This window comes from Mixophyes fleayi, chromosome 10 (assembly GCF_038048845.1).
Source record: "Mixophyes fleayi isolate aMixFle1 chromosome 10, aMixFle1.hap1, whole genome shotgun sequence".
In the NCBI taxonomy this organism is placed as follows: domain Eukaryota; kingdom Metazoa; phylum Chordata; class Amphibia; order Anura; family Limnodynastidae; genus Mixophyes; species Mixophyes fleayi.
The window spans coordinates 15792794-15819154 of record NC_134411.1 but is presented as its reverse complement, the minus strand read 5'-3'; the positions used below and the strand labels follow the sequence as shown (position 1 = coordinate 15819154).

Below are 26361 nucleotides of genomic sequence, written 5' to 3'. Positions count from 1 at the left end.
ATGGAAGGATCGCCCGCCTACGGGACGTAAGCGGCTGCAGACTGAGAAAAGAACAGCAGCTGGAATCAAAGCATACACAGTGCGCATGCGCAAGGACTTCACTCGAACGGCACAATATACCTCAACACTGCCTCCAGCACAACGAGGAGGAGATGAGGGAGTGCCGAGTTAGCCACGGGGACGAAGACCCCTCAACAAACTAAGTGTCTCTTCTTACTTTTGTAGGATCAATCAGCGTACCACATGGCTACCACCTCCAATATCCATTGGGATTTATTGTGAACTGCGTCTCATAGGACGCTGAGACCACGGATAACCAGGATCCATCACACCAGAGCCCTTGCACCTTCCCAATTGGGACTATTAAAGACAATTTTATCTGGACTTACTTTCCTTTATTAAATTGTCTTTTTTTCAGAACCTTTAGTTATGTAAATAACGATCTGGCCAGAATCACATATGATTTGTGTTACATGGTTTATATACTGCAGTACAATCATGTTTGTAATAAACAATGTGAAACGGCAACATTCATAGACTATATTACATTTAAGAACGGAATCAGTAGAGCGCCAGGGGCTATTGTACACAATCTGTATCTTTTGATGGTAGGAATACCATTCACTTCTCAAAGGCACCACTTTCTTTTCCGCCTAGATATTTCACCAACTACAGTTAGTGCTGGGTTTTTTCTTTGACTATGATTATAACAGAACCTAGCATTGCATGCTGGGAGTTACAGCTTAGCAGCTGAGAGCATGAGGCCGATTACACAAGATAATTTATTGATCCAGAAACAAAACAAATCTGCAGGACTTAAGGGGGTGACTGCGCCTTATATTCGCAAGGTCTCTTTGTAACCTTTAATATTGAACTCCACCAGATTGAACCAGTAAACAGGTAACAAGATACAGATTTCAAAGTGAGTTTATTTGTAGGTTTGGTGTAATGAGAGAATATCCCATCACCAGTAAGACACACAAGGCTGTTTAGAAGGACAAACTTACACCAGAGAATACTAATGGAATGGGACATGAATCGGAGGTTACGCGAGGGATGGGCATCCCTCGCCACTCCACATGTTAAGAGTACATTTTTTTTTTCCCATTTTACAAGTTGTAGTTCACCAACAGCTGGAGTGTCAAAGTTTGCCAATTCCCTGCGTTTGACACGGAAGGACAGAACTGGGCATGGTCACATGACACATGGAGGCAGAACGTTGGCAAAATGAGCAAAAACACACACAAATTAGTGCCTTGGAAAATAAAACAGTGCATTTATAAATTATATAAACAATATCAAAGCAAAAAAGGCAGTACTGCACCTTGAACAAAACGCAGTGTTTGGTAAAACAATTTATAAATAGAATATATTGCACAAAATATTAATAACACGTGAGTGAAAAAAAAATAACACAGGCAGAAGTAGACATGGTGCACACTGATTGAGGAAGAGGGAGATTGGGGATTAGTTTCAGAACAGGCTGGAGAGATAATGAGAGGTGGGGGAGCCTCTCATCGCCTATCCAGGGCTTGCGCTTACAATGTCAGCTCTGCAGACCCTGATGTCTCTCAGTTGGTTGAATGCCAGGAAATGTGTTAGATTCCAGCCTCCTGTTTTTATTTTTTTTTCACTGCTCTGCTTCCTTAAAAAATTCCTTTCCCTCTATGCTTAAAGAACAAGGACAAAGTTCTGCCTTGTCACAGATCAGCCACTTTTCTGCTCAAGAGTTGCATCCATTTGCACATTACAGTATAATTAATAAGGGATTAGAGGTAATGCAAGGTCCAAAACAGAAAAAGGATTTAATAACCCACATAAAAAGTAGGAAAGGGTCACTGAATGTTGCAAAACGGTGAGTGAGGCAATTACTAAATCAGGAACGTTCTTTCATGAACGTTCCTGATTTAGTAATTGCCTTTTCATACTGGCGCAGAGAAAAACAATGTATTATGACCTATAGATCAGATGTCTACTTTAATTTTCTAAATTGTACTGGAAAAATGACAGATTGAATTGTGACCTTTTTTTTCCCCCCTGTGAATTAGTTTCCTCAAAACACACTGCCTGGCTGCCGACACTCTGGTCTTATCTTATTGGCATTTTACTTGAGTGCAATGTTTTATTTCTGCTACTCACTTAGCACACATCTATTTGCCCATTTTGTAAAACTGTGTGCTGCTGCTAAGTTTGGGCTCCTGTCAGCAGATCATTAGGATAAGGTTCAGAGAAAGTGGGGGGGGGGGCGCCGTCAGATTAAAAGGTATGAACTTGGCATAGAGCGAGTCAGGCCATTGTAACAGCCTTGTTCCTTACTTGCTTGGATCTGCGATCGCACCCCTCTTGCAATCTCTGCCAATAGGATGGGCCTGGTATTTAACCATTTTACAGATACAAGGAAAACTAATTATTACTGCCACTCTACTAAAAAAAAAAAAATATATATATATATATAATAAATAAAATCCTCTCTCCCTGATCAACAACAATAAAACCTAACAAAAGTGGGGAAACAATACATTGGAATTTAGTGTTTGCAAATGTGCTCATGAAACAGAACATACTGTGTTACCTACCCATACCCGGCAGCTTATTTCAACAACGTGACATCAGTTGCAAAAGAGAAAAAAGAAAAAAAAAAAACCACTTTCGAAACAAACAAACCAAACCAAAAACACGGTCGTACAAATTTGTGCTCTTCCCAAACTATGGATCTGGATGGTCAAAATGTTGCTCACCCCAAACCAGACCTCTGTGCTCCATCCTGTGACTATCTCGCTGTGCACATAAAGGGTAGGACACAATAAAAGCAGCCACCTCCTCACATCGGAGGTCCCAGTCACCTAAGAAGCATTCCAATTATGACCCGCTGCCTCAGCCTGTGTCCCTCTCCAAGAATTCCACAGTACTCCACAAGAATCAATGGGGTCGTCAAATGGGTGGTTATTGGTCTGTCCAGCTGTGATTTGTTCCAGCACTGCATTTTTGATCCTGGGTTCTCCAGTGGTTACACAAATCTGCAAGGAACACCTTGTGAAGTGGGCATCTTTTAAAACAAGAGGACATAGTTTGAAGGTAGTTTTGTGTCCAACAAAAGCCTATACAGAAAATATATTCTTAAGGGTCAGCTCTCATCATTCTGTATCGCCGGGAGAGCTGCGGTAGATATTGTGCCCTCTGAGATACCAAGTAAAAATCCCTTTGAAGATATTTTAAAATTTCTCCAAACCAAAAAAGGGTCATAGAAGGTAACGAAAACAGACCGGGAGGGCCTTGAATAGCCTTGTTCTTTTTTTGTGTGTAAAATACAGGTATGATATCGCCCTCTCTGAAGATGGTCTTTCGTGTGTTACCAGCAATGCTCCAAAAAGGCAACATGGCCTCCGATGTGACAATACCCAAGACAGTCTCAGAGGTGGCTCTTTGGAAAAGGGGTGAAGTGGTAGAAGGGAAGGGGCTGATCACACATCCTTTATACCCCAGCTCCCTGTAATATTCTCCGTACGTCCACCTGGTCTGTTCCAATGGGGTAAAACGCGAGAGTGCAGGTAACGGAGCAGTCCTGAGGCAGCTGTGTTATTTAGACAGCTTACTGATAACTCTGATCAGAGCTCCGTTCTCATCCTTCAAGCGCTGGTTATCAGCCTTCAGATCTCCAAGAACCTGTGAGAAGAACGATGGAAGGTGGATCACTAGATCGAGAGCTACATGCACCGTAGAAACAGGATCAACACTTAACTTATTATCCAAACAAGGAATGTTGGTTCCCTACAAGAATAAATCTACTAAACATGTTAAGGGAACATAACAAAATATTTTATAATGAACATTTCATATCAAAACTCTTGCCTAGCTAATTACATTTATTTACTGTTTTACCTAATGACCCTCTTGTTTGGTATGTTTCTATCTTGACAATATGCAACCACAGGACAATATCAAATGTGACCTATCAGGCCACCTGTGTCTGTCTGCTATACAACCATGCTAATCTTGTAGGCACTCATTAGGGGACTGGTAAACTGACAGGTTGAGTGCGATAGTATCCAGCAGTCACATGTATCACAGTCCCAGACACTATCGCAAGCACAATCTACCATTAACCTCTGGATGCACAGAAAGAACAAAGTGCTGGAACCAGACACCTGCAGATCAACTAAAATACTACAGCAGATGTAGCATTAAAACACTACAATACAGAAGATAAAATCTTTCTCATAAACAAACAAAGCAAATATTTAACCAATGAAAAGATCAAATCATGAGCCAAAACATCCACACAGTAAGTGCTGCCATCCCAGTATTTACTGAAAGCCATTGCCTGCGAGGGAATTGCCAGTAGAGGGGATCCCATTATTTTTACTTAAACAAATGGGAGACCCATTACCAGACAAATGTTTTGGATGGAAGATTGAGGACTGTACTGGAAAAACCAGGACGCATGGGGACCTTAGTGTCTACTCTCACCTTTAGTTCTTCCTGAAGTTCAGATACTCTGCGCTCCAGGATAACCTTTTCCTGTCGCAAAAAAGGTAAATATTTAAAAAAACCAAAACATTATAAATAAAGAAATATCACAAGATGAATAGATCTAGCATCATGTTTATATGTAGAACCTCACCTTTTTCTCCGTGTCAATCAGAAAGGACCTGTCAACACTTCTTTCCTGTCTCTGAAAAAAAAGATTGGGAAAGTTTATAGTACAAGTGTGTGTGTGTGTGTGTGTATAAGTGTGTGAGAGTGTGTGTGCGTGTGTATATAACTGTGTGAGAGTGTGTGTGCGTGTGGGTGTATAAGTGTGTGAGAGTGTGTGTGTGTATGTAAGTGTGTGAGAGTGTATAAGTGTGTGAGAGTGTGTGTGTGTGTGTGTAAGTGTATGAGAGTGTGCATGTGTGTATAAGTGTGTGCATGTGTGTATAAGTGTGCATAAGTGTGTGTGTGTGCATAATTGTGTGTGTGTGCACACATTCTGGAGCTCTGTAGTGGGTGGTGATTGGCCCTCCGGGCTTCTTAGATACAATCTACAGCTAATGCGCTGAAACAGTAGAAAGCAATTTTATGACATCTCTGCTGAAGTTGTATTACCTGTCAATTGAATACTGATTGCTTCCTATTGTGATGGGCTTTCTGCCCACACTTGTAATAAGTAACACTATAAAATGCAAATCTTCAGCTACTTGGATACATCCAGGTAAATACAGCTCTCCAGCCGTACATTATAACTCACTACAAGCTATATGTGCTGCATGTGACCCCTGGCTGACCTGTCCCATGTAAACTAAATGCTGCACTTACAGGTCTTTGCTCTCTTACCTGGGTGGCTCTTTCTAACTCTGCTTTTGTTTCATTCACCAAGTTCTGGGTGTTTAGCAGCTGGGAGCGAAGACGTCCATTGTCTCTCATTAAGTCTTCATACAGCTGGAACAACAGAACATCCTCAGTGCCTTCCATAAAGCATACTTGACTACTCTCCCAGAAGATGCGGGAGACGCCTGAATTTCAGGTAGTTCTCCCGGAACCTCGTGAGAGCAGACCACCCTCCAACCTGCCCATTTCAGTTACGTAATCTGCAGGGGGGTGTGGGCCACATTTATGTTATAGCACATTGACATATTACAATTCAGTTACAAGTTTGGTTGTCTATAACTTACTTTTTTGAAGTCCTTAATGGCTAGGGCTGCCTCTACCCGGCTCGCAGTGTGCGCATTGGAAACTGTGTCCGCTCTGAAAAATATGTACAGGCCAATGACAGATACAGATCCAATTCCCACAGCTTCATTTTCCATTGAGGACAATAATAGGTCCACAGGATGGTCTCAGTGGGGATTTAATTTCACCGAAATATTAATATTCTAAGTATAGACAAACATATATGATATACAGTATATATACAGGGGCAAATGCAGGATTTGTAATGGGGGGTTTCCACACCAGGCCGCCAGTGGGCGTGACCAGCATGCATGGGGGCGTGGCTATAATTTTAGACAGTGCTTGGCTGCTCTCCAACTCTTCCTATCCCCATAATATACACGGGCAATGCTGTGTGCACTACTGTTAGGTGCACGCAGCTCTCCCTTTTCAAGCAGAGCCGTGTGAAGCGGGGGCAGGGTCCAGCCACCTCAATTATACAGTGCCCCGGGCTTGGAGGGGGGTTTCCAGGCACTAGAAAAACCCTCATCGGTTTGCCTATGATACAGCAAATATTATATATACTATATGTTATGCTCTGGAAATGTCTTTAAGTCACATAACTCTTCTAAAATGGGCAGTGTTACAACCTTTATTCAGGTTTTAAATAGCATTTCTGATCTAGAGGGCTGATTCTAGACTTATATATATATATATATATGTATGTTATTATTATTTTTATTTTTTTTTATATGTGTGTGAAGATATACAGCAATAAAATTCTTACCGAGAGCTATGTCCATCTACCTAGGAGGAAAAAAACAAGAAACACGTTGTGTCACACAACACATAGGCACTAATGATATATATAGCACTAACACCCACGGTCCCTGCTTATAGCAATAGCAAAATTCATTTAAAATGAGTTAATGAACTTACTTACCCATTTAAAAAGAGCACCAGAGCCACGCAGCACAAAACAGATATAAAACCAATGTTATAAAATATTACCAAGTCCCTTCTGAATACATTTATTTCCCACCCTAAAAGTACACAAGCCACAAAAACAGTGGATGCTGCATCCACATCCAAGCACCTGAGCTCGCGAACTCTCCTCCGTTCCCTCCTCTTCTTCTGAATCCTCTCCATCGCTCTGTAAAAAAATAAAAAAATACCAATTAGGTTGATAAACCAACACACTTTTATTAATTAGCAAAATAATTCAAACCTTCACACACTTTCCTTACTAGATTAAAATACACCCAATACTTTTACAGAGCGGAGGCGGCCATTACTGTGGGTTGAACCAAAATTCATGAGGTGCAAGTCAATCCAGTCAAAAGGAACTAGTGATTTCATTAGTTCATCATGAACAGGCTATATTCGCGTGAGTATTAGTCCAGCAAACAAAATGGCGGATATCATTGGCTTTCAATGACTGGATAAGCTGTATTCTAATGAACATTGATCCAGAACACAAAATGGCTGCCTTACTGATGCAATTGGTTCCTAGTGAATAGATAGGTGGCTATTTTTATGAATATTGGTTAAGCTCACAAAATGTCTCTAAAGTGTCTAGGTAATGGGGTGACTGATGTCCTTTCAATGCATATTTGCGTGTAAGCTGCCATATTGCTTTCTCAGCAAAGGTCAACTATTATCCATAGAGTCCACTGAAACAGTGGTCCCATGTTTATCATGGAAAATGGTCAAAACCTTGCTCAGCATTAACAATTTGTAATATCCACTACCCTTATTTTAGCGGTGGTAGTCACTAACGCGACTACCACTACACCGACAAGGACTTACCCGACTTGATAAGGTAGAAGGTGCCAATGACGATAGGATGGGAACAACGAAGCTTTGAAAAGAGGACTTTGCAGAACAATGATCAATACAGAAGCCGGCACACAGAAAGTCATGCGACTTTCTCGGACTGAACTATTATTAGTGGGGTTTAATGAGTAATGCAGGGAGGCGCACAATGTAAAACATTTTACAGTAACTCTTCTACTTGGTACATTTTCAAACTGCCCGAATTACTCATTAAACACCCTTAACATTAGTACAGTCCAAGAAAGTCACATGACTTTGCGTGCCAGCATCTGTATTGATCGTTGTTCTGCAAAGTCCTCTTTTCAAAGCTTCGCTGTTCCCATCCTATTGTCATTGCCACCTTCTACCTTATGAAGTCGGGTAAGTCTCTGTCGCTCTACTCAGAGTCGGGGACCCCACCCTATTTTACGAGACGAGTTCTACAAATTATACATGTTTTTTTAAAACTAAGTAATGCACCCTTTGAAGATACCATACACGATCCTAACAAAAGACCACGCCTTCACCACCACCTAAAGCTTTATCATACAGGTTTCAGCTATGCCATAACACAGATGGCCAACTTACATCTCTAGTGGTTAATGGAACTCCGGTGGATCTCCTCTTTCCTCGTGGCCGCCTCCGATCCCGCACACCTGCCTTGTTCCTCCCACCTTTCTCATCACTTTCTTTCTCGTCCTCCTGGGACTTCTGCATCTCTGCGGATTATATTCAATTCTGAAATCTGGTTGCTCATAATTATTCACCACAAATTATCTTAAAAAAAGACATCAAGTTTAAAACTGCTACTGCCAAGAACTGACCTTTACTCTCTAAGCTTTGCCCTCCAGCTCGTCTCTGGGACCCTGAGGAGGTCGGCGTTGGGTCTGGAGTGGTTATTCCTAAAAGATCAGATTTCTGCAAATTAGCGATTCGAGCCCTCCAGCTGACCTCTGCCTGCAAAATCAGAACATAACCACTGTATGCACCAACCAGAACTATTCATTCTTACCTCAACTCAATAGAAAAACATTAGGTTCATGATATTTGTATCCCAGAAGACCACTAACCCCATCATCACCAGTCGAACGACTGCTCCTGGCTTTTGTCTGGTTGTCTTTGCTGGTCTCCTCCTTTTGGTTCTTTGCTGGTTCGGATTCTGCTACTTTATTGTCCTGCTGTCCTTTGATGACCTTCTCAGCCTCTTTCAGATCTGTGAGAGTCACTCCCTTCAGAAAGATGCATTTAAAAGTCAATGTGAAGGACCACATGGTGCAAACAGTGCCAGCGAGCGAGACCAGGTTTATTTGTGGCAATGGAAGAAAAGTGCTTTTGTAAGGACTCACCTGAGTGGATCGACGGGATTGTCGTGCATGACGAGACCTTGCCTTCCGTTGAGCCTCAGCCTCTTCATCTCTCACAGGGGTCAGGTAAGACCTGAAGATACAACACTCCATAAGACTTTTCTAGCAGTTCAGTGTGTGTATAAATATATCCTTATATAAATAAAAATCCAAAAAGCTATGGAGAGTAGAGGCCTCCCACAGCTTGCTTCTTACCTGCGCCTCTCTTTTGTCTCCGGATTGGTTACTGGCTCTGAATTTGTACTCGTAGTCTTGGCATCTCTAGAAGAGTGAGAGAGTAGACGAATGAAACTAAAACGTATTTGTCCAAGTTAGCTGTGAGAGGCAGGTGCTAGCAATCCCAAAAGTCATAAAATTACAGTTTTAGGGTTAACAGAGATGAACAGAACAGCTAGTTCATGACTGGCAAGTTTATCTTTGTGGTCAAGGTTGCAGGTATGGTCTACCATACCATACATATCAGCAAAATCTTTGAAAAATTGTAGTCTGCCCTTAATGACTGACGTTACCTCATTTTTGTAACAAAAACTAAAGCCCACCTACAAGGTAATGGTTAGTATTTGAGCTCCCACTCAAGTTGTGATCATGCTTTTCCCGAGTGGTATTCTTAAGACATCTGTTTTGAGGAACCCTTGATTACATTTGTAAAAGAGTGGGTGTCAAAGTTATTACCTTCCAAGCGAATTTAGTGCTGAAATTGTGGTATCTGATTTAGCAGGCACAGTATTTTCCCTTGTCAAAGTTGTCTCTGGTTTAGTTGTTAAGGGCTCTCTTTTAGGCAGGGAGGTTTCTGTCCTTGTTGTCAGAGGATCTCCTCTCTGCCTACGTAGCGAGCCAAGTCCTTCGTCTTCATTATTCCGTTGCCGAGTGAAGGACCCACGGCCTAACAGAGGTTCCCTTTGGAGAAAGAAAAAGTCATATAACAGTAGAATCTCTATCATCATCATTTATTTATATAGCGCCACTAAGTCCGCAGCGCTGTACAGAAAACTCACTCACATCAGTCCCTGCCCCATTGGAGCTTACAGTCTATATTCCCTAACACACACACACACACACACACAGACAGACACACACACAGACTAGGGTCAATTTGTTAGCAGTCAATTAACCTACAGCTATGTTTTTGGAGTGTGGGAGGAAACCGGAGCACCTGGAGGAAACCCACGCAAACACGGGAAGAACATACAAACTCCACACAGATAAGGCCATGGTCGGGAATTGAACTCATGACCCCAGTGCTGTAAGGAAGAAGTGCTAACCACTTTGCCACCGTGCTGGCACAAAATCTAAACTCTACTTGGCCACATTTAAACCTCTATCCTTACCTCACATTTTCCTGGTTCGTGAGCGGTTTTTGACTGGGAAGAACCCGTGCTAAACGCAGTTCAGCCCCGGTCTTCTCCTACAAGAAAGAAATTCAGTGTCAGGAGACTGTGAGGAGTACAACTAGAGAAAGAATATATGGTGGATAGGTGGGAATGAAAGGAGACTGCTAGAGAGACGGCGGAGTCCATCAAGAAGAGGGAATACATGCAAGGTGTGAAGAAGCTGAAAAGAAATAGTTATGAAAGAGGAACAAAAGTATTATATGGTAATAGATGATCTAACTAGATACACACTCTGTCTGCTAGCTGGGAGCTGGAGGCAGATTTAGGTAATGCTGCTCTCCTGCCCTCTTCGGGGGCCGTGCCAGAGCTCAATGTGCCAGAACTACCCGTCTTCCTCAAGGAAGCTCGCCATGAGCCCAAGGATGTGTCAGACTTCTCCTGATCCTGGACAGCAGGGGTCTAAGGATAGCAGTATACATGTAAGGTGTGTGTATAAGTACGACTGTCATCAGCTGGTCCCGATTTATAGGAAGACTATTAGAAATGCAAGATCAGATCAATCCAACCCTTTCTCACCCCCCCTCACCTTCTTTGCTGCTGTTCCTGAAAGGTTCCGCAATTGATTATTCAGGTTATTAATTCTTTCTTGAGCTTTTACTTTCTCTGTAAATGAAAACAAGTCAAATAACAAAACTATGGGTAAAGAATAAAAAAAGTCTAAAATCAATATAAGAATAATAAGCCTTATAAAACATGATAAGGAAGGGTAAGGGCATCTCGAATGGGACCCCAGTTTTTTTTTCCTTACAACTGAAAATACGACAATTTACTAATTATCATAATTAATTTTCCTGCTCTCTTATAACATAGTAAAAACAAAAGATAAACGTAGCTTTCATACAGCACTAAGGGTTATCCTTTTTCCCAGAATGTTGTAATAAAGTTTCAAGAAAGTAAAAAACGAAGCGTAGCCGTAGCTGCTTGCCATGTTCTAGCAGCGAATTGGAAGGGAGATTTAAGCGTTCACAATATCCACTTATTAAACTCACTAGATACAGGTCAACTGAATCATCCAACACATAAGTAGACATAAAAATAATTTTAATATGTAATTTTACGAGAAGGCAGCAAAAACATAATGGCAAATGGGGGAATAGGAAATTTTAAAAAATAAATAAAATTAAACTACAAAATGTGTGGATATCCCTTTTAGCATTAAGAGCATCATGGGAGAAAGAAGTAGAGGAAGGCATTGTGTGTTCACCTGACTCTGCATCAGAACCAGACTCATCAGAACTGGAGGCGATGGGTTGGCTGGTCGGCACAGTAGTGGCAAGCGGCTGTGCGCTGCGCTCTTTGTCCTGCACACGTAGTGCAGTCTTCTCCTGGCTGCTCAGACGAGAAATAGAACTCCTATTTGAAACAGGGGTGGAGCAGGGAGCGTGCAGGGGTCAGTGCACAGAGTGCCCGGGATAGCACACCACGTGTCACTCGTCACACACAGTGAAAACAAAAACACCAAGCTCACGCTGTGAGCGAACTATGCAGTGCACCACAATCTCCCTTGTGACACAGATCAGTGCATGACACGGCCACAATCTAGTGGTCCACAACACCAGTGACACGCTCCATGACCCAAGTGTGACCTTGGCTCCCATGCAGCACACAACACAACCACCATGCAACACTGGTCATTCCAACACACTCTGCACTCAACACACAAACACAGCATGTCTGACACAGACCTCCTGGTTCTAGTGGCATTCTGGTTGGGAGGACTTGTCTGAGACATAATCTGCGGAGCATTCTTCATCTTCTCCAAGCGTAACTTGAAATAAATAGAGAGGCAAAATGGTGAGAGAGGGACAAACCAAAATTAAACTATTACAGAGGTAAGACAGTGGCATAAAGAAGAGATAGAAAAGGTGGGTCACATAACTAGACTCAACGGGCCTGAGTCAATAAGGAGAGCAAAGCATAAAAAAGGAGTAACTTTGCACCTGGGAAAAACCATGTTGCATTAGAGGGGGGTGGGGGGACAGATTTATAGTTGGGATAAGACATGTCCTAGATCAACTTTATATTTCAATGTACAAATAAAGCTATCAAATTTTTGCGTGCTACATAATAAATCAGCCAGTATTTAACTTATGTGCAAAATAATAAACTAATTTGCACCCCTTGCTTTGTAAAATGGTTTGTTCCAGAGTACATTTACTCTTTTTATCTTTGCCTTACTTTCCTTAATGACTCAGGTCCAATATGTGCTATATCTCATCCCCCAAAACAGATCCAACGCTCTCTCACCACACTCTGTTTCTTCTTCATCTCCTCCAAAACGGACTCCAAACTGTCATCTGCAACATCAAAGGGCGTCTGACCCTACAAGAGTTGAGAAGACATTGCAAGATTTGTTTGAACACAATAGACAACAAAACAACAGAAAGAACACCCTGCAAGATAAAGCCATTAGCTACAAGAAGCGAGAGACAAGACAGTACAAGAGCGCTATAGGGCAGCACAGAGAAAAGTCAAGAAATGCACAAGAAAGATGCAAAAGAGAAAACAAAATAGAAAATAGGATAAAGGAGGCTCAAGCAAGATGTAGTAAAAGCAGCCAGGAGGACACCTAGACCGGACGTACATGAGATACATTGCATAAGTGCCAAAAACCAGCAAGGGCAGAGCCAGGGGGCAAAAGCAGTCAGTGTATAGTGTGAGGAGACCGCTGACCCCCTCACCACTTTGTTGACAGCCTCCATGTCACAGAGAGCCTCACACAGGAGACGGCACGCGTCCTGCTGGCCCCAGTGAGCAGCTGCGTGTAGAGGAGTCCAACCATCTAAGTCACGGGAGTCCACGTCAAACCCCAATTGTAGGAGCAGCCTGAGATAGACATGAAGAATGAGAGAGGCAGGAGAGATAGTAGATGTTGATATACAAAAGGGGTGAGAAATTAGAGAAGTAACGAGGACTGGTGGATGGACAATACTGGAGAATGACATATGATACATGGATTGACAAAATGATCTGTCCAGTCCCCTTCATTTCATATTCCACATCCTAATTTCTTCAAAATATAAAAAAGAACATCTGCCCTTCATCTTATAACTATGACCACACATGCATTAATGATGCCCTCTTAATGTACATACAGATCCTCCACTAGCTCACTTAATGACTTCAGTATAGCCCTTTGCTGCAGCTACATGCAGAGGGGTAGCCCCAGTGGTTGGATGCCTGACGTCGTCATATTTTCCATTGTTCAACCAGCGCCGTACGTCTCTCAGCATAAGCTCCTCCTCCTCCCTCCTCGCGGAGTCTAGATCCACACCTGCAATGTAGCACACCAGTCACATGTCAGATGATCGGATACCAGTTAGCAGATTTGCAGCATGTGCATCCACGTTCTTGCTGCTTAAAACTTACCCCCTTAAAACTGTCAGAAAGGAACTAGAAATTAATACCTTTATTTCATTTCTTCTAGATAATCTTTTAGCCCATTTTAAAGCGTTCAAACAGCACCTGGCACACATCTACACTATGGATTCCCTGGGAACCAGCGCTTCAAATATTGGTCATGGCTCATGAAAATTGTTCATTAAGCACTTCAGTGATGTCACCAGTTCCTAGTGAATTTCTAGGCAGGATCCTCATCAAGATCGCCCCCCTTTTCTCCTTGGTCTCACCTCTTCAGTCACAAGTGTAGATTTGTGCAACTCTGCATACGCATGCTGCTGTTTTTGTGGACATGAGCAATACAAATTTGCAGATTTTAAGCTGAGGAAACGGGTGTACGTCCAACTCTGCACCAGGCCCAAAGAGTGAATCCACCAAACATCGCTTTTCTACATTGTTCACTCCTAAGACTAACAAGAGATTGGTTTATTTACTCTAGTTCAGAAGTACACTTTTACCTTGCTTCTTGACCTCACTCTTCAGCAGTTTCTCCATAGCACTCTCATGAGACACATCCAGAGGAAGTTCCCCTTCACTATTCACTATAGATACACTGGCATCCTTGGAGATCAAGTACCTGCCCAGAGAATAAATCAATTGTATTAACAGTAGACAACTTAATTAAACTGCTTGGAATGGGAAGGAGTTGTAGAGCTCCTTGAGTATAAATTATTTTGGTAAGAAATGTAATTAAGGAGATTTGGAATGATGATGGTGTTATTTCTGGAGTCAACATATCCATAGCTAATAACAACATATTTACTCTTTATAATATAATATATATAGGGGCATATTCAATTGTTGGCGAAAACGCAAAAAATCTCACGGCGTGCGCACTATTACCGTCATTACGGTAATAGTGCGCATAAATATCGGTATTACGGTACTTTTCTCGCTGGATTTCAGCTCGCGAGCTGAAATCCAGTTTACTATTACCGTAATACCGGTAATAGTTTTAACGCCGCCGGGATTCTAAACAATTGAATATGGCCCATATTAACTAATATAGTCTCTAAATAACATAAGAAAATCAACAAGGATGATCCAATGACATGATATCTTTCACATGATGACTGAGGCCTGATTCATTAAGGAAAGTAAAGCAAAAAAAAATGAGTAAACTTGCACCTTGGCAAAGCCATGTTGCATTGGAGGAGGAGATAAATTTAAAATGTGGGGACAGATTTATAATTGGGGTAGAGAATTTCCTAGATCAACTTTAAATTTCAGTGTAAAATAAAGCTATCAAGTATTTGTGCGCTACATGAAAAAACAGCCAGTAGTTAACTTATGTGCAAAATAATAAACTAATGTGCACCCCCTTGCATTGTAACATGGTTTGCCCAGGAGAAAACTTACTCATTTTTTTGCCTTACTTTTCTTAATGAATCAGGCCCTAAGTGTTTTCCACAACTAAGAAAATGCAATGATTGTGATAATACGTTTTCTCTAGTTTTCATTGATTTTACAAGACACACTCTCAATATTCTTATTATAACAATACAAACATGGCTGCTGACTAGGGCAGCCATGTTAGGTACTGTATAAGTATGTTGTTGTATAACGTTATGCTATGCAACCAGTCATTGTGTGGAATCTAAGATTATCTATTATACTGTTACAACGTTTTATGTGCAAAAAACGACATCACATAATAAAAAACAAAATGGCTGACAATATATATTATATATATTTATTTTTTGAACAAAATTATGTAAATTCTCGTGCTACTGTAATACAAATCGGGCATGTTTAGACCCCAACAACAATATAAGCAATGTTCAGCTTTGGCTTAGTGACAACAAAGTTTGGAATACATCTAATCAGCAACTGGCTATATCGCTAAGCAAGATTTTTAGGTGTGTATTGCTGTGAATACCAGGCTGTCACAGGCCTGTCAGTGTGCTCATAGTGCACCCCTGGTAAAACCTGTTCCAACCACATACCAGCAATCATTAAGAAAGAAAAATGTCCTAACTGACATTCTGCTTTGGAGTGTGATCCTTAGTCATGTATTTTCAAAAGCCATTCAGAAGATCCACAGCCTAATTGCAAACGTTTTAACTTTGCACATCTTAGAATGCTTTGGCCAATTGGACCAAGAATGCAAACATGACAAATAACATTAGTTCCTAGCAAAGTATTCAAAGAGGGACATATTTAAACCAATTACTCTAGGTACAAGAAGAAAAGTCAGTGAGTATATTTTTTAACCAGGAAAATGTGTTGATAACATTTAACAATAACAGGAGCTAAAAGTGAAATAAAGTATATTATATACCGGTATATAGCAATTTAGGATATAATGAACAATACAAAAATGGGTGATGTGGCCACTCACTGTGCAATGCTCACAAAGCCACAGGATGCTGCAGCGTGGAGTGGGGTCCACCCCTCATTATCCTGTTGGTTCACACACGCTCCATTCTCCACCAAAAACTGAACCATTTCTATATTTTCATCAATACAGGCCTGGAGGAGGGCAAAGTGTAAAAAGTGACAAGGACATTTTGAAAGATATCAATAACATAGCTAAACATAGAAAGAGTAGAATAAACAGTAAAAAGAACTGTGAATATAAAAAGGAGGTTGATAAAAGAGAGCGATAGCTAAAATCCAATTTGAGGCGTATGAGACAAAATATAAGGATTAAGAAGAAATGCAAACACAGATGTTATATATGTTTTTAATAGAAAGTTATAGTTTGGGGTTTTTTGTTTTGCAAAGTGACAGCTGGCCTGTGGTCAAACATTTACTTTTTATTACTGGAAGATGAGAACCCCTATTGTAATAGGAATAAATTGTCAGGAATTTAGACTGGGGTGTGTGCTGTGATGCTGATGGTAATATGCACTAAACACTACTCAATATGGATATATGTGGTTGTTATGGAACCTTGGAAACTGCTCTAGTAATACATGGTATTTGCAGACTGGGAATCAGTTGTGTTGTTGGAAAGTCTCCTCTATATTAATAGTTGCTTTGGATGCCCCCCACTAAAAGTAGGATCGCAATTAGTATAGAAGTGTATTAAGGGTCCCACCACCACTAATGTCACAACGTTCTATTTGGAACTCTGGAGACTCCAGTGTTCTAAGGATAATGGGATACCTGGTGCAGAGCTGTCAGTCCATCCACATTGGTGCCATTGATCGGGGCTCCGGCCGCCAGCAGTTCCCGAACCTCCTCCCGGTCTCCAGACGAACAAGCGGCCATAAACACGGCTCCTTGGGCAAAGCGTACCCGGGGAGGGCGGCGGACGGAGCCGGGGGGCATACATCGTTCAGTGTCCGAACCCAACCACCGGCTCAGCTGCTCCCGGCGCTTCTCCTTAGCCGAGTCCGACCGGTGCCGATCATCCGCCGCCATCTTCCGAGTCCTGCCCGGGGACAGGCGGTAGGAGGGGACCGGGAGAGGCCGGGGGAAGGAGGAGGGAGAGAGAGAGAGGAGGAGGCGGAGAGGCCGAGGGAGGAGACGGAAGGAGGACAAGGGATATTATGGGGGGCACAGTGGAGGAGATGAAGTGGGACCCAGGGAGCAGCCGGTGATGACAGGACGGGGGGGAGTGGAGGGGAGCTGAGGGCTGACACCAGGAGGAGAGGATGGGAAATGTCAGGAAGTGAGGAGGGAGAACATGACAGGACACCAGACCACAAGTTGTACATGGAAGACTCAGGATTGCCACACACCAAAGTCACTCTCTCATATTGTCTGTAATTGTACCTATTGCTGAAGTGACATAAACATTAACTTTCTGTGTAAGTCAGGTAGATACCCTGCATCAACTCTGGTGTATGTGTGAGGGAATATAGATTGTAAGCAGTGTTGCCACTTTCAAATTTCAGATCTCCTGCTCAAACTTTGTACTTAAAACGTAAATACATACAATTATACATTTAACAGGAAAACTAACTATGGGATACCAGGAAAAGACCAGGGAGAACCTGCTGGTAAAAACGCTGCATGGAAACTGGGAAAAAGAGGGGACTAAGTAGAAATGCTGATTGTAAGATCCACTGGGGCAGGGACTGATGTGAATGTTTAAATATTCTCTATAAAGCGCTGCAGAATATGTAGGTACTATATAAATAACTGTTAGTGATAATACTGTAAAACATATAACAAATTCCACTAGCATCATGTTATTTATGGTGTTTATTCATATTAGTAATGGCAGTAAGTCAGTGAAAAACAAGGAGTGAAGGGTACTGGGCTGAATGATCTGATAAGGGTCAGACGCTGAGAATTCTCAGCCATGCTCTTTTAACTGTTAACATTGTTTTGATTTCTTGTATAGTAGAATTTAGCAAACATTTTTCTTACCCAAATTGGCTTATGTATGTAAGGGAAGCCCCTTGGGTCTATAAATGCTTACAAAGTACTTACTACCTTATGACTGGGCCTTTCGTTTTAATGGCTGAGTCCATTGTTTTAAAACTTCATTTGCTAATTTTTTATTAAAATCCACCCAAAACTGAACATTTAAGTTTAACTTTATTGCAAAGTATTACTTACCTATGTGCCAGATCCTTGGAGGATGTCCTTGCTTCTGTCAGCATTGTGTTGGCGGTAGACAACACTCTGCCTGTTATATAAAGATAGGATTTTTTTTATAGTTATATTAAATCCATTTCTCTGATTCCATTTAGGGGACATTGCTACCTTGGCTATAGAGAGCTCATGCTGGAGTGCACACCTAGTTTGAATATTTTAAAACTACAAAACCAAAGCTCCTCCACTTCTGTACTCCTCAACCAATAGTGAATCAGTTTTTGTCTTTACTAACAAAGTCCTATTCGCTAGAACAGGAAGAACCAACCCGAACAGACCAGGCCAACCTGTGGCTCTCCTGGTGTTGTGAAACTACAAACCCCAGCATCCTTTGCCAATAGATAGCCAGTCAATAGCTGGCAGGGCATGTTGGGACTTGTAGTTTCACAACACCTGGAGAGCCGCAGGTTGGCCATGCCTGAACCAGAATAAACATTCTTAAATAGAACACACACAACCTTAAAACAGATTGGTGGGGACTATGGTTCCTCCAAATGGAATGAGGGAAATGGGTATAAAACAAGTGTAAAAATCCTGTCCAGACACATCTGTGCGCATAGCGTTTTGGCCAAAGCAGCTTCTTTAGATACAAAAATATAGAGGTGGTAGAATGTTGTAAAAGTATGGATGGAGGACCAGGTTTGCTGCCTTACACAACTGCTTAGACAAGGCTCTGTGCCACCAAGAAAGCTCACACCAATCTGGTAGAATGGGCTGTGATGCTCTCAGGAATTTATTTCCATGCAGAAATATAAGCCTGTCCAATCGTAGCCTTTCTGTCAGGCAACAGTTTGTTTTCTTGCTGGCCAGCCCATATTTTGCACGTCGTAAAAAAGAAGATGGTTGAAGCTGTAAGGATGAAGTATGAATGACATAGAAGCCCAAAGCTCTAATCACATCTAAGAAATCTTGCCCTAAGGCAGGAATAACAGTGTTCTGTTTCAGGTGAAATTTTGACACAAGTTGAATGAGCATTTAGTACACTTGACAGCTCTGTGATTATGGAAAATAAGGAATGGTGACATGCAAGATAGGGCAGCCAATTCAGATACCCTTCTTCCTGAAGCAATAGCCAAGTAAGAATGTCACCTTCCAAGTAAGGATTTTAAAATCCACATGTTCGAAAGGCTCAAATGGTGATCGCAATTTAAAGTGCCACAGAGCTGTCGGTGGAAAAATAATGCAGCTGGAAATGTAGAAGTCCTTGGAAGAACGTTGTAGGTTGAGGAATAAGGTGAAATTTCTTTTGAAAGAAGACTGACAGGGTCGCAACGTGGACCTTAAGGGAAGCCAATCTCAGGCCATTCTTTGGAGAATCTTGCAGGGAGGACAAGAGGAGCACCAATTTATAGGAAGAAGTGTTATAAGCTTTCCACACTCTTTGTGGGTATAATCCTTAGGCTAAGGATGATGGCCTCAACAGCCACAGCATTAAAGCCATCTAAGACTTGGTGATAAGTAAGTAAGGCTCCACAGTAGTTAAAATGTCTACATATCATGATCTTCTTGCACAGTCTGGACATACAAAGATTATGGGAACACCCTTTCTATTGGTCTTCTTTAGTACCCAAGGTAGAATTGCTTTGTGGGGGTAAAGATAAATCAGCTGATCCACGGGACCATCATGGCATCAACAAAGAACACCTTTGGATCCCTGGTTTTCATATAGTTCTCAACCACCATAGCCGTGAAGCCATCATATCAACCTCTAACTGACCCCACTTTACGAAGACTTCCGGGTGAAGACACCTTTCCCTGGGCTGAAGGGCACGACTGTTCAGAAAGTTAACCTCCCAATTGTGTCAGAAGAGAAGCAGATATTACCTTTATCAGATTGTCCAAGTATGGTACAAAAGTTACCCCTCTTGAGCTTAATAGTGCTGCCAGCATTTTCGTGAATACTCTTGGTGATGTGGCCAAACTGAAGGACAATGCTCTGAACTGAATGTGTAGATCTGTTACCACAAACCTGAGGAGACGGTGATGCCCTTCCCAGATTGGGACGAGGAAATATGCATCTTTTTATGTCCATAGAGGTGAGAAATTCACCTCGATCCATGCCATTGATGACAGATCCAAACGGTCTACCCCAGATGAAGGATTAGGATTTCAGGTTCAAGGTGGACTGGTTTTGTACCAGAAATAGGTTTTAGTAAAACCCACTTGCTTCCACAGTACTGATACAATGACTCCCGAAGAAATTAGGGACAGGAAGGCTTTCTGTAGAACCTCATTGTTCAATCTCTCGGACGGGCTGTGGGAAAAAATACCTCAGAGGAGGTTACAAGAGGTCCAATTTGTAATCTTGCAAGAGAAAGAAGTGTTATCCCACCACAGACTTTGGTTTGGGTGGGTGACAACCATGTGGTTTGCTATTCAGCAGACTTGGGGGCTGGACATTTATCTAACCAAGTCTGCTTGCCCCTCTGCTGACCATAATGAGGAAAGAAGCAAGAGAACCGAAATATCTTGGCCTTAGGTTTCGGAGGACTTTGACTAGGCCGCTACAAAACCTTAGTTATGTTTCTTTTGAACCATTCAGAGGTGAACTTCAGATTGGTGTCTTGCTGCATAACCCAACTGCGCTTGAGCTTGAGATTACGGACTGATAACCGGTCATTCTCCGTCAGAATTTTCTGGTAGAGAGCAGAATTCATGATTCTGTCAATTATGACAAGTCACCCAGGTCCTGAAGCTGCAGAGCGTCCCCACACCATCACACTACCACCACGTTGGACTGTTGGGATGATGTTCACATTGTGGAATACTGTGTTAGCTTGATATCATCTAACAAGACCCATGTCTTCGAAAGTTTTATTTATGACTCATCAGTCCACAGAACATTAGCCAAAAAGGCTTGCGGTCATCAAGTTGTTTTTTTGGCAAAGGCGAGAGATGAGCCTTATTGTTCCTCTTGGCTAACAGTGGTTTCCACCTTGTAACTTTCCCATGGATATCATTCTTATGGTGGGATCATGAACGCTGACATTAACTGAGGCGAGTGAGGCCTAAAGTTCCTTAGAAATACGTCTGAGTTCTATTGTAAGTATTGGATAATCAGGTTGCATTAAGACGCCATTGATGCGCTCTTGGAGGAATTTTGGTAGGTCGTCCTCACCTGGGAAGATTCACCACTGTTCCGAGTTTTCGCCATTTGAGCCTTAGAAATGGATTTGTAACTCTTTCCAGACGGCTATATCTCAATAACTTTATTTCTCATCTCTTCTGAAATTTCTTTTGATTGCGGCATTCTGTGCTGCTTGTTGAGACCTTTTAGCCAACTTCACATTGCTAGAAAGGGTCCATTTAAGTGATGTTTTGATTCAACAGGGCTGGAATCATACCTGAGTGTGTCTAGCCAAAGTGAACCCAATTATCAATGCAGTTTAGTTCATTCATTGAATGACTATGGTGCAATAACTATCCCACACAGGGTCAGTTGGTGTTGGTCAAAAAGTATAAAGTTGTCTGTTTAAAAATTGTATTTTGTGTTTATTCAGCTTGTCTTATATTCAACCTGAGTTTGTGTTTGAAGATCTGAAACAAGTGTGGCAAATATGCATAAATAGAAGAAATCTGGGAGCCAAAAACTGTGTATATGTATAATTATATATATATGTATAATTATATATATATATATATATATATACACATATATATATATATATATATATATATATATATATATATTATACATATACACACACACACACCCCCCTGGCCATTGGAGACGCTGTATGGCACCGTGACCCAATGACCAGGACTGAACACAGCATGCCCTCGTCTAACCAATCGATTGAGGACGACATGGGCTGTATAAAGATGAGTGCGACCAGACAATGCAAATTAAAAAGGTTGCTGTTGTTGAGTTCCCTTATAACCGATGCAGAGCCAGCCTTCTTCTCTGGGATCCATTTCACAAAGGTAGTGGGGGAAGCAGCAGCTAAAGGTGCCCGATCCAGCGCCTGGCACCACTCTCCAATACTCAGCACTGCACTGCCTACAGCACCACTGACAGCTAGCGAAGGACATTTTAGTGCTGCCCTTGGTCACCCAACATAAAATGATCCTACTCCATGGGCATTTGTTTCAAAATTGAATAACCATTGTTAGAGTGGTATAGAAGGGGAAGGAGCCTCCAGCAATGTTCCCCTCAGTAGAAAAAGAACAACATATCTTGGGAGGAAGTAGTAGAACATTCGTAGACCATGGAAGACACTGGTGGGCTCTTCTCACTCCTACAGAGACAGCATTTTATTTATTTGTTACAAAGTGCCTCATCTCTATTTCAACATATATTATTAAGCTTTACTAGTATTGTAAACTGTTATTTTGAGTTAAATGTAGCAAAGTACTTTTTGAATACCCTTAGCTTGGCACACCGTGACATGTCTGCAGTTTCAGCTTCTTGTGTGGTTTAAGCAGCAGTTTCATTGCAGGAACAGCTACTTGAAGAGTTACATGTATTACATGAATGTTCTAAAAAATGATAACTAGAATCTGATTGGTTACTATAGGCAACATCTTCACTTTCAAAACCCGCAGCTTGATAAATTTACCCCTAAGGCTATTTCAACGTTGTACATGTGCAAACAGTTTTTTCAGTGTATTGAGGTTGAGCCTTGAGATAAAGAAACCCTGTGTGTTTCATAAACACTTAAATGCCCATCTGGATGCTGCATACTTAATTTTCAGGGAGCTAGCTTGGGTTAAAACATACATTTATTATGGTCAAAACACATAGCGAAACAAAACAAAAAAAATCCTCTGGTCAGCAGCTGGCTTAAACAAAATATATGTAACAGTTATTACAAGAGAGGAGTGTAAGGGAGGGCAGCATCAAGACATACCACCCGTCGACATTTTCTTATGATGACTCAGTTCATCACGCTGCCAGTAGAATTTTTGAAAGTCTGCCCATGTCATGTGTTTGTTGTACAGCATATTGATCATAGTTGTATTGGTTCGACATTCCTTGATTTTTGTTCAGTGATACTATTTGCTCTTCTAAGATGCCATACCAAAGGAGGAGGACACATGGCGAACTCAGAACTGCCTGATAAAAATCAACACATCCACACAATCAGGGCATTAGGTGTATGTGGGTCCCTATTTACAGAAACAGTATACAAGGACCATGCCATATACATTAAAAACTTACAGTACTTTATTAATGTGACCGAGGTCTGTCATAAGTCCAAATAAGGGAAAATACAGAATTGTAATATTTACACTGGCAAAAAACAGAGTGTCTATGTAAAACAGGGTGGCTACTAGCTTTCATCATATCACAGCCCAATATAATCATTTATGAAGAATTAAAACAACCAAAATCAAAACGTAGGATCCTCCACCTCTCTCATTCTCGATTATTAACTGACTTGTGCACTTTCTCCACTCTCCTCAATTGGCCTTGCCTCAACACCTAATGTAACCATCTCATACTTGAAAAGCTACTTAGGAACTGATCCAATATTAAAAAGCATCCTGAAACTACCAACAGAAGGTTTTAACTATAATACAAAACAACGCATTAGGGTGATGTATTAACAAAAATGCCTTTTAAAAGGAGGGAAGGGGAGGGGCCATACTTTAAAAAGTGGAATTGGCTTTTAAGATATCTGACCTCAGGACCTATTTCATAAAATGGTGCAATGTGCAGACATGTTCTGTAACCAAATCCAGATACTGATTGGCTGCACATTTCTCCACATAGCATGTTATTAACTATTTAAATGCCAATAGTCATGATGTACTCGCAAGCTCTGCAACGAGTTGGGAAGCTAGCCTGGAACTCTAAAATGGAGATGACCAAGAGATGTTCCTGTTTCCTGGCCCCATAATCACATAGTGATACACAGTGCTTAATAGAACACAGAAGACGGAATTCTGTATCTCGATAAACCAAGCTAACTTCCTTTCCAGCGTCCTCCTCTACTGGAGTGAGAGCTATTGGGTCTGAGAAGGTATTTCACTAGTTACAACATAAAGTCAACTTGTGTGTGTGACTACGGTAAACTACTGAAAATGACTGTAGTACACCTTGCTGGCATATTGCATAATAATTTAGTTATCCCTTTGTATTAGCCCTACCTAGATAAGTGTATCTCAACAGTTTCATGACAGTATTAAAACAAAAACAATTTAAGACTAGGACTATGTAAGACAACCAGAGTGAACTTAATTTAGGTGCTTTACTTTATCATTAAATTATTAGTTCACATAGAATCCATAACGTATGTCTTGTTTATTGTCTAACTGATTTTAAGAATTTTCCAGTTACCTATAAATTCTTGTGACACATCCAGCTTTGTGTTATAAGGGTGCGTACAGCATACATTGCCCCTCCACTTCAGTTCATCTGCCATTGAACGTAAAGGAATGCAGCTTAAAACGTTAGCTTTAAAAAGGGATCCTTGAGGACTCCAGGGACTGCTCAGACAGCCGTTTAGGGCATGGTGAACGCTCATGGAATATAGACATAGCTCAGAGTAATTTATCCATGTAGCATTAAACTAGTAATGCAGTAATTCTGCACAGGGCAATTGGAGGGACAAGGCAGACTAACGCATATTCGGTGGGAGTCACTGATTTAGATCTTGCTTGTAAATAAACATTCCTATTCCTTGTAAATGAAATAGCCATAAACATATTAAAGCATAGCCGTCACCCACACACAATGGTATATTAAACATAAATGAGCACATAACATATTTACATTTGCTGTGTCACAGCTGTATATTTTATTATATATGCAGTTTTACATGCCTGCATGAAACTAGCTTCTGAGCAGTTCTGACTATTAGGTTGAACATCCTATGTACCAGCAGGATGCTCACTGTGACATCATTAAGCTGTCAGCTATTAGCACATTATTCAGAGCCAATCAGGTTAGTGTTTCATGAACCTCTGCCCACGCCAACAGCTACAATAAATAATGCCTAAGGCATTTATGATACAAAGAGGGAGAGGCAAAGTTTTATAGCTGATTTTTAGAAATGGTGTGTGTTGACTTTGCAATTTATTTTACCCAGGCTGTACTATTAATGTTAGTTTTCAAAACTGCTTTAAAAAAAAAAAAAAAAGAAAGAAAAAATGTTTTCAACACTAATAATAACACTAATAATGATGTCACTAGTTTATATTAAATTTACAAATGCATGCAGGTGACAGGCACACGTTAAGGTTGAATTGCTATCATGCAATGGGAGAGGAGCACTTTTTCGTAAGTTAACCAACTCACTACAGGAGTGGTTCAGCTCTTATGAACACTGGGCTTTTCTAACTGAAAGTGTTTTGTACAAATGCTACCGTGCCACACCTGCCTAAACCCAAGAGAGCATGCGAGAACCCAACGCAGCTCAGAAAAGGATAGCGTGGTAAAAAAAACATACAATGTTATCTCAAATTCTAGGAAGTTTTACATTTGTGAACATCACAGATGTCTTATAAATCAACTTGTGTTTTAGGTCTAGTGATTCGCTGACGGGATGCAGTATGTTTCCTTAACCTGCCGTTGCCCGTACTATGAGGTCCCTTTGAATGACATCATTCCCAACAGCGCCACATGCAGCTTACATGGAATCTCTCCATATATTGCAATAACACAGGACACAAGGTGGTACTGCACTTCAATGAATATATAGCATATTTCATAGCTATAGGTCACCTTTTACTTTTAGCGTATTTTCTTTAACGGATGAGATTATGGATTCATTTTCTACACCCCTATGTAGCAGCATCAAGATTTATCAGAGCATTTGCAGCATCACGGATTACCTGTAGTATAAGACAGACAACTCTGCTGGCTGCCTGCCAAGCTACGGTACAATGGATAAATCAGCTAAGGAAAGCAGAAAAGGTGGTGGGGGGGTGTAAAAGCCCAGACAGCTGGGATTGATTGGATCTTGCATCAGACCAGTAGATGTTTTAAGGAGGATCTCACTGTGCATTATATAAGTGTACCCCCCTCCCCTTCCAGATCTTGTTTCTGAGCTGCAAGCTTTAGATTTTTCTTCATGCCCGCTATGGTAATGCCAGGTTTCCTACTTTAAGAGAGAGGAGTGTCAGCTGTGGGTGGTCTTTCAGTCTCTCATTCTACCCTGGGTCTCAAACTTGTGCCATTGATACCAGTGCTGGGAGATTCATGAGTATTCATGCGACCAGTGCTTATATCATCAGCATGTTGTTGGATTCACATGTGTGAGCACCTT

At 41.3% G+C, this 26361-nt stretch overlaps 1 protein-coding gene across 3 annotated transcripts; it reads right to left on the bottom strand.

Moving 5' to 3' along the window:
* Positions 1 to 911: 911 nt before the first annotated feature.
* On the bottom strand, positions 912 to 17168 carry LOC142103774 (protein phosphatase 1 regulatory subunit 12A-like). Of its 3 annotated transcripts, none has more exons than XM_075187969.1 (24): positions 16709 to 17168; positions 15939 to 16069; positions 14056 to 14174; positions 13313 to 13472; positions 12880 to 13024; positions 12446 to 12520; positions 11884 to 11966; positions 11403 to 11527; positions 10725 to 10801; positions 10430 to 10597; positions 10136 to 10212; positions 9480 to 9704; positions 9003 to 9068; positions 8790 to 8880; positions 8514 to 8672; positions 8268 to 8400; positions 8032 to 8162; positions 6725 to 6781; positions 6416 to 6435; positions 5652 to 5724; positions 5314 to 5418; positions 4622 to 4672; positions 4468 to 4518; positions 912 to 3663 (listed from the first exon to the last, which is right to left on the bottom strand). In XM_075187969.1, exons 1-24 carry the CDS (start codon positions 16964 to 16966, stop codon positions 3577 to 3579), a joined length of 2667 nt encoding a protein of 888 aa, XP_075044070.1. In that variant the 5' UTR covers positions 16967 to 17168; the 3' UTR covers positions 912 to 3576. The 3 variants fall into 3 exon arrangements, with proteins under 3 accessions (XP_075044070.1, XP_075044069.1, XP_075044071.1); XM_075187968.1 differs by having other exon boundaries at positions 11403 to 11551; positions 16709 to 17167; XM_075187970.1 differs by lacking the exons at positions 912 to 3663; positions 4468 to 4518; positions 4622 to 4672 and having other exon boundaries at positions 6416 to 6431; positions 11403 to 11551.
* Positions 17169 to 26361: the final 9193 nt, after the last annotated feature.

Bases quoted from the DNA above. Each gene is read 5' to 3' on its own strand.
- LOC142103774 (XM_075187968.1), bottom strand. From the start codon at position 16,966: ATGGCGGCGGATGATCGGCACCGGTCGGACTCGGCTAAGGAGAAGCGC. The intron at 11,967-12,445 runs GTGAGAGAGCGT...ATTTATTTCAAG, and splicing joins TGAAGAAGAAACAGAGTGTG to TTACGCTTGGAGAAGATGAA. The intron at 6,436-6,724 runs GTGCTTGGATGT...TTTTCCTCCTAG, and splicing joins AGGAGAGTTCGCGAGCTCAG to GTAGATGGACATAGCTCTCG.